The sequence below is a fragment of the Camarhynchus parvulus genome, chromosome 4 (genome assembly GCF_901933205.1).
Source record: "Camarhynchus parvulus chromosome 4, STF_HiC, whole genome shotgun sequence".
Classification (NCBI taxonomy): Eukaryota; Metazoa; Chordata; class Aves; order Passeriformes; family Thraupidae; genus Camarhynchus; species Camarhynchus parvulus.
The window spans coordinates 12,493,401-12,505,645 of NC_044574.1; the positions used below are offsets into that span (position 1 = coordinate 12,493,401).

General features: G+C 42.9%; 1 protein-coding gene across 5 annotated transcripts in view; it reads left to right on the forward strand.

The window, feature by feature from the left end:
* The window catches only part of PPP2R2C (protein phosphatase 2 regulatory subunit Bgamma), a 186,423-nt gene extending 181,993 nt beyond the window's left edge, over positions 1-4,430 (forward strand). For all 5 annotated transcript variants that reach the window (XM_030946950.1, XM_030946953.1, XM_030946951.1 and 2 more), the window contains one exon: positions 1,551-4,430. In XM_030946950.1, the coding sequence (XP_030802810.1) occupies positions 1,551-1,842 (292 nt within the window). In that variant the 3' untranslated portion in view covers positions 1,843-4,430. The remainder of the gene's footprint in view (positions 1-1,550) is intronic.
* Positions 4,431-12,245: the final 7,815 nt, after the last annotated feature.

Consider the following 12,245-nt stretch of genomic DNA (forward strand, 5'->3'; position numbering starts at 1 on the left):
CCACTCCAGGTACCCTGCAGGAGCTCGGAGCCTGCTCTGCTCCCATCCCCAGCTGTAGGAGGGGCACAGCTCACATTTGTGCTTTTCCAGGATATCATTTATTTGTGTTACAGTCACTCCTAATGGCCCCAAATGAGATCAAGGCAGCTCTGGCTGGAGGCTGTGCACACACTGTAAGGCACTCCTGAATGCAGGAGCATCTAAGCCTGTCAGCTAGGGAGTGTCTGTGTGGTGGAGAGTGGGGCTCTCCTGTGCCTGTGAGTTCTCCAGTGTTCTCCCATATGCTCCATGTTTCCCTGGCCAGTCTGCTGCTCAGCACAGATCCCCCCCAACAGCAAAGTGTGAAAGCAGCTGTCATTTGAGATGGAGGTTTGTTTATTAATGCGATGCACGTCAAATGTGTTCTTTTGGGCTCTATTAGAAAGGCAAATAGTTACTGATTGCCCGAGTCTTAAAACTGTACAGCTTTTTCTGTGGGGATCTGATGATTTGGGGTGGATACCCTGTTACAGAATGGAAATTCAGAACAAAACCACCCTGTTTGGGGCTGAGATAGGAGAGTAGAGAACAGCCCTGGTTTCACATATGGAAAAAGTTCACAGGGGATGAGCTTTCAAACAAGGCTCTGAAACCCATGATTATGCTAATCCAATAACCTGGGGGCCATGGATGAAATCCTGAATTCATTAAAGTTAGTGACAAAATATCCTCCCCTAGGGACTAGAGGAATGAAGCAACTGGCAATCTATTATTTCAAACTGCAAGCTGACTAATGAGGTAATTTTTCTACAGATCGAGGTATATTCTGTCCCTTTCTCCCAAACCCAGAAATATATCCTGACTTGATGTTTCATTCAAACTTCATGTAAGAGATGTCAGAATCCTGACACCAGTGTGTTTATTTCTAAGAAGCATTGTAGATAGAAATTTTGGTGTCTGGACTTGCAAGATCTGTGGCTTCAGCAAGGAAAAGAGTTTCATCTGTAAAGAATTTACATGTGCAAATTCAGTGTGTTTTTTCAGAACCTTTCAAAACACCCTTCTTCAGAATACTCTAAAATACATAATTATGTACTAAACCTTACTCTTGTATCAAAAGATTTGAACTATGTGGGGAATTCTAAGACTATTTCTGGAATCATGGTTAAACTTGACTGTCATTAAAGGTAAAGTTCTAGAGAAAGGGAAAAAGCCTGAAATGTATGATCCTTAAGCACTCGTAAAAAGCTGGAGGGTAATTAAAAATAACTTATTGAAACATATTGCTTTTATTATCTTCTGATGAGATTCTCATGATGTCAGGGAGCAGACATTACTTGCTGTAACTATAATTTTCATTGAATAATATGGGAGGGGAAGGCATTGGTAGAAGAAAACTCTTAATTCTGGGGAGCACTGGGAAAACCGCTTTTTTTCCTTACTCTTTCCTATCTGAAACCAGAAGACAGCTGACCCTAAGGTCAGACTTGTCTGTCCTGATCCAGTCACGTTGGAAGGCTTTGCACAGGCTGCAGTTTAAGTTCCTCTGTTGTGTCTCTGTCTCTCTGCAGTGTGATAATGACAGGTGCATACAACAACTTCTTCCGAATGTTTGACCGCAACACCAAGCGGGACGTGACCCTGGAGGCCTCCCGGGAGAGCAGCAAACCACGAGCCATCCTCAAGCCCCGGAGAGTCTGCGTTGGAGGCAAGAGGAGGAAAGATGACATCAGTGTTGACAGTTTGGACTTTACTAAGAAGATCTTGCATACAGCATGGCACCCAACCGAGAACATCATTGCTATAGCTGCGACAAACAATCTGTACATATTTCAGGATAAAGTGAACTCAGAAATGCACTAGATTTATCAATATCCCTCTATATTTACAAACCAGCCTCTTGAGAGTTGTAGAAGGATGTGATCTTCACAAAAATTGTGGCTTCTGTGGTGGGATTTGTAGGTTGCATCCTTTCATCCCTCAGCCTGTATCATTATTGGTGGCAAGCCAATTATTTTCCATCACTGCAACTGTACGAGTAAAAGGCACGAGTGCAAATCCAGTACTGTGGTCTGTATCAGTTCCTTTAAACAAACAGGGATATTTATTCAGTTTAGGAGTGTTCTTGAGGAGGGCTGAGGCTCCTCAGCCCCTGTCCATCCTTTCAAGGGTCTCAGTGGTTTGCAGGACTGTGGTGTTCTGGTGCCCTTCCTGCTTTTGCAGTGCACAGCATTTACCACATTGTTAGAGCTTTCTGCCTCAGTCTCTTGGTTGTTTTTTTTCCAGTGCTGTTTTCCTGTCTTTCAATTAGGCTGAGCCTGTTTGAAGGAATGAATAGGCACATCCCTTTAGAGCATGTGGCACACTGGAGGGACCTCAGGAGAGCTAGAGCTGGAAGCAGAATCCCTGCTGGTAAAAAGCTGCCCCATCTCACCCATCCCATTCCCTTCTTCACAATACCCTCTTATTTATTTATTTATTTATTTATCATATTATTTTGTGCTTCACCTTCCCAAGTGACTAAGTAACAGACTGGTATAGTTACTCAGCCAGCTTATTATAAGAAGTTTATTCTCCATGGCTCTCTTCGCTCTATTTAAAACAATAAGTAGTATCTTCATTGTGTGAGGACTATTACAAAACTTGGCATTGCAACTCTGGAGGGACTGGCTGGTCAGACACAGCCTGGCAATTCACACACAAACCCATGCTACCATTTGGGGTTGGAGTTCTGGAAACCTTGGCTAGAAGTGCTCTCCTTGAAGGCAGCAACCAACTTGAGTGGGAACAGTGTTACATCCCTGCTAGGCGCTTGATAAAGTCCCTTGTTTGTTGTTTGCAGGATGGTTATGTTAATCCTGGCCTTTGGGGAATACAGGCAATGCCTGGTGTCTGTAACTGTGAAAGGAGTGGTACTGAGAGAGACAGCACTGCTCAGTGAATTTTAATGCTTTGAAATGAGGCCACTTCTGGGAGACAAAGTTAGTCCTGGAGAAACACGAAAATTTGAAAAATCCAAACCTAACAAAACCTTCCTCCACAGAAATGCTGTTAGATCTATCTCTGTTCTGTAATGATGAGTGAGATAAATGGAAAAGGAAAGTACACACAAAGTAGGGCATGCAGGAATGGTACGGGAATGGTGCAGTGGGCAGGAAGTCCTCTTAATCCAGGAAAAGAAAGTTCTGCTGCACCCTTAGTAGCTCTGGCAGAAAATTCCATACCCCAAAGGATTCCTACTCTAACCATGAATAAAACAGCACAACTCACATGACCTGTTAATCTGCCCATATTAAAACTCCTCAGAAAAGAAAGTCTTTAAGCCATTATGCACTGATTTCTTGGTAAGTGGAGAATGTACTGATGAAGGGATCTGCATGCTTTTGTATTTTGGTTTGGGGGAAGGGTGGGTGAAAATCTGCGTACAAGAAATAAAAAAAACAAAATCTAGATCTTTTATATGACATCTCAACACCACACCTGAAATCTGTCTGTTTGAAGTTTTCTAGATCAATGCTGTATATTTTGTGTGTAGAAGCACAAACACATGTGCATCAGTTTCCAGCCACACAAAACACATACGGTATGAAATGTGTAGGGTGATTTTAAAGGGAACAAAGAATGTTTGTTTATAAAATACTGTATGCTGCAGCAGGCATGGACAGTATATGTACATATTTATTCTAAGGAAATTTAACAAAATTGCTTTTTCCTTTTCTTTTTCCTTGTAAAAAGGTTTAAGAGTGTGGTAAATTGTATAGAGAACTTGTTAATGCCAAACTACTGCTTCAAGGGTGTCATACAATTTCTTTGACTTTTGGACCCCTCCATTAATCTTTGCAGCTCAAAAAAAAAAAATTGCTATCAGCTCATATTGGCATTTACAGCTAGAGATACTGTAAAACATATATTTAGCTTTGAACATTCTCAAGTAAGATTCTATAGATAACTTATTATAAAGCAGATCTTAAAGCAACCTTTTTTTTTTTAAATTTGAAGTACCTTAATCTGTTACAGCTTTGGGTACCAAAAAGAACGTGTTAAAATTAAATAAACAAATATATCTTTGGAGCTTTATAAAACTAATTAAATACCCAACCAAAATACCATTAAGTAATTCTAGAGGAAATAAATAGAAACCTTTCAAAGACCAGTATTCCGTTCCTGTCTTTGACATCACTGTTGCAGGTCGGTTTCCTGGTTTCTTGAATGTATGGAAAGTCAACATAGTCATTGTGAACGTTTCCAACGTTTCTTTCTCTTTTTAGTTTGAGCTTTCAGTGGTGTAGAGTAAGTGATGGTAAAGTTGGTAAATCTGATTGTTTTGAAAGCTGTTGTTCATGGCTGCATTTTTTGTGTTGCACAAATTAGCTAACTGTTGTTGAATAAAATTATAAATATGTTAATACCAGCTTTTTCAATAAAACTACAACCAAAAAAAGGCATAAATAGATGACTTCAAGGCGCAGCTTATTTTTAAGCTAGGCAAGAAAGAGTTGTTTTAGCTTCTTCTACGGAGGAGGAAGAGTCACAGGGATCAGGTCACGGAGGGCAAGCTACTGTGGGAACTTCAAGTGTTGTGGCAGGTGGAGGAGGGAATAGATGAGTGGGATGAGGTGTTGTATGGTGAAGAGTGTGGGCAGCTCTAGCAGAGCTGGAGACATGCTTTAGGTTCAGTCCTGGGACCAGCATTTCCTTTTGCTCATAGCCCAGCCTGGACTTCAGGAGTTGCCGTCGCCTGCAAATGGAATCAGAGGTGTGCGGTGTGAACTGACACATCAAGTCACAGGTAAACAATGGCATTGGTGTTGTCACCAAGACTGCGGGAGAAGCAAAAGCCCTCCAACATTTTTAGTGTTAGGGAATCAAGGCATGACATTATTTCTGGCCAGGATGTTGTTCTGGCCAGGATGTGCAATTATTTCATTCACACATAGCCCAGGTGTGCAGAGAAAATCATTCCATGACACATGAATTTTACCAGATTTTTCACAGACTTTTTACAGTCAAGACCCACAGAGAGTCATTGGTTCGATGTTCATTGGCTCCAAGTTATGTAGTCCTTAGTATTTGGCTTCCTATTGGCTCTGGATTTCTTCACCTCTGATGTTAATTAGGTTCTCACTCCCTGATTTCCATATCAGTCTTTTCTGGATCAGATGTCTCCAGCCATGGCAGGGGGCAGTGTCTAAGGAAGATGTCTGTTGATCTTCTGCTGGTGGTCATTATCTTTTAGGATATCATTTGAGCTACCCACAGTCTGTTGAGATGTTCACCTCATCAGGCCTTCACTTAGTGGAAAAATGCCCTGGAAAGAAACTCCAATTCCCTTCCCCTGGAGCAAAGGTGAACACAGGTTGGACTCGATATCAAAGGTGTTTTCCAACCTAGTTCATTCTGTGATTCTGTGAAAACTGGTTAAAGTTTAAAATAAAATAAAATAAAATAAAATAAAATAAAATAAAATAAAACAAATCAAACTTGGTATATTTTCCAAAACTCTTATCACTGGCCAGGTTTGAGATCTTCCAACCATGGAAGTGCATCATAGATGTGGCCAGGCCAGCCTGCCAAATGAGACTGGCCCAGGTGACAAACCAGAGTGCTACCAGCAGAGCAGCATCCTGCTTTCTCCCATCCACTAGATCTTTACCACAGGGGAAAATAAAATAATAAAAACCAAAAAATGCTGGCTTGGCACACACACTTAAGGAAGGAAACAATACTCTTTCCAGTCCGAGCTGACTCTCTGTGGTGATCCTGACTCTTGCCCCAGATGTGGGGCAGCTCTCTGGAATGTCAGTCCAAGGCAGCTGATCTTGCTTGTACCTGGGGTGAGAAGCCTCCCTCCATCCCTACACACAAGTTAGACACTGAGAGGCTGAGGCCTTTCTCTGGATACAGACCAGAATAAATTTGCCCCAGCTGTTACATGAGGCAGAGCCTGGCTTTGCACAGCTCTCCCAGAGCTTACATGCTAATTTTTTTCACCCCTTTTTTGGGAAGACACAGTCAATCCCACTCATTTAGATGGACAAATATGACTAGGCACTGAAGAGAGGAATCTCAGCTGAAAATCAACACATCAAGCAATACACTATTTACCTTTCCAGATTCTCTTTTCATCCCCAAATACCCAGTAGGAGCAGGAGCCAGATGGCTCACTAGCATGCTTTTGAGATTTTCACACACATTCTTAGCAGCTACATAAGGCAATTTAACCCTTTGTGGCTAGGGGGAGATACTGGCACGAGCCACCTGCTCCTCCTGTTTGCAGCCAGGAAGTTGTCCTCCTTTAAGTCTGTTGGAGCCTTTGGTTGTCCCTGATGAGAGGGCAAGTAGAAGGACTGTTTGCCTTTATATCCAATTTTCAGTAACATTATTATCAATTTGCTCCCGCTCCCAATAGGAATTATTTTCCATTTGCAGTCTTGTCAGCAAATTGTATTGAGTCTAAAATTAGAGCATAAAGGCACTTGCCTTGCTCATAAGGCAGAACCAGGATTACTGGAATGGGTCTAATTTTATAGGGATGGGGTATGTTTCTTAGGCTTTGTGAAACTATTAAATGGTTTCTGGAAATTCTGTACAGGCCAGCTCTGAAAAGGTTTGCTCTCAGAGTGCACCATGGAAAAGCATTTCTTAGCAGCGAAATTTTATTTTTCTTCTCTCTCAAGCTAGATGAGGATCTAACTTTTACTCATGTGAATGTGAACACAACTCTTCAGGCAGTTGTAGATCCTAAATCTGGCCCATGACACAAAGCAATTTATGTGGAGCACTTGACTGTGTAAACTCCTCAGTTCTCTTAGCTCTCAAAGCTGCCATGAGTAGGGATCAGCCAGGCAGGGTACAGCTAATTACTTGTCTTTCCATTTGCCCATTGAGGCAGTCAATGAGCAGGACAAGATACTTAAACCAACAATTCCATTAAGCAGTTATTTCAAGTATCATGACAATGCTGTACATTGTTTTTATAACATGGCTGCTCAAACAAATAAACCCTACAGCAGTGACTCGATCAAAGTATGCAGGGTGGTTTCCTGGACAGCCAGTCCTTGTTGTAAAACCAGAACTAATCATATACTAACATGCATGTCCCATGCAATGGCCTGAGCCAAGCAGATCAACTTTAAATACAGGACTAAACTCTTCAGTTGGCAATAGGTATGTGAATGTGGCACTGTGTCTGTACTTCAAGGAGAAGAGTACTGAGCTCAGAGAACTCCAGAAGCCTCATCACCACCTTCTCTGGCTTCATCATCATTTGTCAAACAGGAGAAACAATTCTGAGGTGGGGAGGAAAATCACTGTACATTATTAAAAAAAGTAAGTAACTGAAATTGGCATTTGGGTGTCAGACTGGGAGAAAATAGGTTGATATTCCTCCATTCTGTACCTGTAATCTAAATGCTGCCCAAGCAAGACACCAGAGTGATACCCCACTGTCGATAACTTCTGCTAACACCCCAGCTCAGGCAGGTTCTTGGTTTCATTTTCCTTTGGTGAGGCTGGAACACCTCCAGCAGATCTGCATGGTGCTCTGGACCATGTTCTTCCTCACTTTAGTGAGAAGGTGCAGAAAGAAGCAGAGGTTTCATACAGATAGGAAAGATCCCATCATTGTGATCTGTTTGCAATACAGAAGGTGGTGCTCCCAGAAAATTTATGCACATCTTGGAGTGTCTTGTGGAAGAGGTGGGGAGGGAAACATTGCTGGTTCAATTATCATCCTCTGACATCTCTGCTAACACCTTTCCAGGATGAACAGCTGCACTCTCTGTTTCTCACAGCTATTGATCTGCAAACCCAGAGAGATGTTGCTGCATCAATTGAGCTCTGTCAACATGTTCAAAATATTCTCTGCAACCCTCTCAGGTAAAGACTTACTTTAGCATGAAATGAGAGATAAGCTGCACTTTTTTATACCACCTTCCTCCATATATTTTTTAAGGCTTCCTTTTAAAATATTTGTCTATTTTGAGCTGCTATTATAATATTGCTAATGAATTTTGAGGAGTCAAGCACTACTTTTAAATCTGTATCTCCTAATCACTTTCTAGAACTGCAAAAAATCTCTCGCTGCACAATTTATTCCCAAGGTCTTGTCAAACCTGTCCCAAAACCAGACTCTCCTGAGATCCACTCTTCATTATCAAAGAGCAGAGAAGATGATTCATGCTTGTGAAGGACAATTGAAGCCTGAGGCTATCTAAAGAAGGGGAAAGAAAATTTCCCTTGCTTCCTCTACAGAGTCAGTCCCCAGTCTTACCCCACACACTCTCCTAGCCTGTTGTGCTGCCTGTTCTCTCCCTGCTTTTCCTTCTACCACATCCTGTGACTGCCCAAATTCCTCCCTTCTCCTTCAGCCACATACAGTGGTTAGAAGTCAATAAAACCCACCAGTTATTCCCACCACTGGACCAAGCCCAGCCTGCTCAGGCAGCTGCAGGAGCAGTTTCTCACTGGTCCAAGGGGAAGAGCCCTGTGAGCTCCCCCTCTCCTGGGCTGTCAGAGGGGAAAGCCCCATTTGCCAGTGAGCTATATTTCAAGTGGAAGATCTACAGAATTGAAGAGGTTGTATCTTAGCAACCACAACTGCATTAAGAAAGCAGTTTAACTGTTTAAACCTTCAATTATAAAATCCACCACAAAGAGGCAGCTGCTGTGCATGAGACACAAAGCCTGTGCAGTGGCTCCCCATGAGGGACAAAACTGCCCTATGCACATGCACCTGCCAAAGGCACCTGGGTGGACCTTCTCCCTTCCCTGCACGAGTAGGAGGGTGCTGTCATGGCCCACACCCGCATCCTTTGCTCTCCTGCAGGAAGAGAAGTGGAGGAAAGGCATCTTTTTGCAGAGAAACCCTGAGGTTTTCTCTATTGATCTTATGCCCATAGGACCAAAGCAAGATCTTTAAAACTTTCCAAGGGGAAATAAAGGAGTCCCACAATGAAAACTCAGAGTGAAATATGCATGGAGTTGTGATCACTTCACAAGAGTTGCTGTGATGGAGTACATATACCCTGATTTGTACAGCTTAGAATCCCAATCTTTTCCCTTCCTGGGTAGTAATTATCAGCCCTCAGATACACATTTCCCCCAGTTCTTTTCTTCCAAGGGTTTGTGCAACTGGACTCAGGCCTCTCTGCTTTATGTGGACACCCCATACAACAGCTGCTTCAAGGTTTCCTGACCACACCTTCAGCAAACCTGGATTTCATCCTTGACCTGACGAAGTTATAACAAAAACAACAGGCCACTTGCAAAAGTTAGTTTAGACAATTCACCATTTTCTGCCTCAAAAACTTTCTTGCCAGTATTTAGTGCACATTCTGTTCCATTCTACATTGCTCTCAATGGCTGGATCCCAGCTGTGTGATGACACACTGGGGTGAGCCCATTGCCCTGCAAAGGGAGCTCCAAGGACTGTCGTCAATCCCCCCAAAGGGAGCTGCCTGAGAGGAACACGCAGCAGGGGTGGTGCAGAGTCACTCACCCACGGACTGAAAATATTTTGTGCAGAAAGGTAGGACTCAACCCATGAGCACACTCCATAAGCAGCCTCTGAGGGCAGTAGGAGCACACCTAGCACTGCAAAGGCAGGTCTTTGCACAGCCCACAAACTTCTTCCCCTCCTTCACTCTTATAACTAATCTTCTAGGTATAAAATTTATTTCTGGGCTGAACGGACAAATGGGGATATAAGCATCATAAAGTCACCCTAGGAGAGATGGGAAAGGTGGCACCCCTTGTCTTTCTTGCTCTTGCTTCATAGATGCACCATTCTGGAGAAACTTAATATCATAAACAAAGCAAAAAAAAAAAAGAAATTCTGCCAGGGCAACTAGCAGTCCCAAAGATTGTCCACGCTAGTGAGAACTGTGATACAAGGCACAGGCATATATTCAGTGTATCCACCTGCACTTAAAGACTGGGTACCTCTAAGCTTGGACAGAAGAGCTGCCCTGGGCTAGAGAAACTTCAGGCTGTAGGACTGAAGCACTCCATGGAGATTCACTTTTTAAACAATGATTGAAGATCAATTGAACTGTTACTAGAAGCAGTATTAGGAAAGATTTATGAATCATCCATTTATAACAGTAGGAAAGCATCTTCTATAAAGAGAAAACTGAAAAATCCATTTATTGCAAAACCAATTGCTGGGCTCATCATCTGTCTGTCACACTGGTGCAAGGGCACACATACGGGGAGCGTGTCAGCCATGGACTGCTGAGTGAGCAAGTTGGTAAATTCCTGCCAGTATGAGCTTTGAACAAAATTTAAAAACAAAACCAAAAGCAAACAAAAAAACCCACTCTGAATTGTTTTGCATTGCATCTTCTGGATTGAATATGTTTTGATCTTAAAGGAATTTTTTTAAAAGATGGTTCTTAAGAGTATTCAGACAGTGATATCCATCCTGACCTTCACATGGCATCTTTGGCTTTGATTCTAGACAAATTCTTGATCAGAACTTGGTCTGTTGACTACTTCCAAAGCATCTAAGCCCTATTACAATAACATTTCCATTACCTAATTAATTGTTTGAAGCTGTTTTCAGTGATTGTTTATTGAAGTTATAGTTTGTCACCTGAGGCAACAGCATGGCTTGTTGTCGTGGAAACATCTCTGCTGTCACCAGCGATGAATGGGGAGGGCGGAGCAGGAGAGGAGCTACAGAGGAGATGCTTTGTTGAAATGCCTTGCTCTTTAAAGTGACTAAATTATTTCAGATAAAGACAGGCCATGCTGAGATCGACAAACACTGATTCCTGGGATATTATGGGCTCTGTGGGCTTGGTTCAAGCCCTTTCTAATTTAGCATGACACAGCTCCTGCTGTCAGGCACTGCCGTCTCCCGTGGTTAACAACAACGTTTACAGGGCCCTTTCTGTTGCCAAACTTGCTATTATTGCACAAAATCCTGCCATCTACAAAAATAGAACAAAACATCTCTAGAAACCTGCTGTCATCTATCTATTTGATCTGTAAAAGATGAAAAAACAGTATTGCAGTTTCTCTTATTGGCCTTTACCTGGTGTGTGATCTTGCCACAAGTTTTCTACATTCCCAAATCCTTGTGTTAACTAATGTCCATGGGTATCTCAAGCAAGAGTTGCAGTTAGGTAGAAGCCATGCTGATTTAAAGGAAATTCTAAGTTTTTCTTAAACTCTGCCACAGATTTTCTCAGTTTCTTGTTGTGCAGATAACAGAGAGTTAATAAAAAGGTTTAAGCTCTGATAAACCATGATTATTTTTTTTTTGCTTCTGAGACGTGCAGATGCAGGAGGAACACAGGGTTTCCACCAGCAGCACCGTCAGGTCTGTGTTTTGTCACTACTGACTTTGCTGCAGAAGCAGACAATGCAGATTGATGCTGACAGGCTTATAAGATCTTAGAGTCAGGAACATTCTCAGAACCTGCTAAGCTGCAAATCAGCTAGGCTGCACTTTTCGTAAGTTTTGTATGCTGTTCATTTATCATTGTGCAGTTTTTTTATCACACACAAAAATGGATCTTTTTCCTCCCTTTTCATAGTCTTGCATTGCAGGCACACTCCACAATGATGCCTTTGCTTGGCATTTGTTTAACTTCGCTTGCATCTGGCAGGGAATCGGCTTCACAAATGGTTATCTATTTTTCATAAGAGGTTTTTTTTCCTAACTGCATTTCCTCTTGGAAATGGGAGTAAAACCAGACCCTGAGTCTTTTGTTCCTTGGCGGTGCCCTCTGGAGACAGCGGCAGAGGGAGGAAAGCGCAGCGTGAGCCGGGAGTGCCACCTGATGGCCCGGGAGGCAAAGCGCCAGCAGTGCTCTGCCAGCTGGGGCAGCTGCCCTCTTCACCTGCCCTCTGCCAGCCGGAACACCTGCCCTCTTCACCTGCCCTCTGCCAGCCGGGACACCTGCCCTCTGCAGCCAGGGGACACCTGCCCTCTTCACCTGCCCTCTGCCAAACTAGCAAACGTTCCATTTTCTAGCAGAAAGTCCTTTCTAGCAAACCAATACAGCGAGGCTCTAGGCAGAGATGTGCTCTCCCTGGAGGTCAATGCCCCTGTGTGAGGACAGGACCTCCTGGATGCCCTAGGACTGGCTTTCTGACTTTTTAAAGAGCATACTCACGTATTTTTTAAAGGAAAGCTACAAGCAGTGTTTCCATGGTCCTGTTCTGCTTCAAAACTTGAAGTTCAAGCTTAGTTCGAGGGGAGGAAAACACAAGTTCTCTCAGTGCTTAACACTTCCCCTTAAGGGGAAGGTGACTCT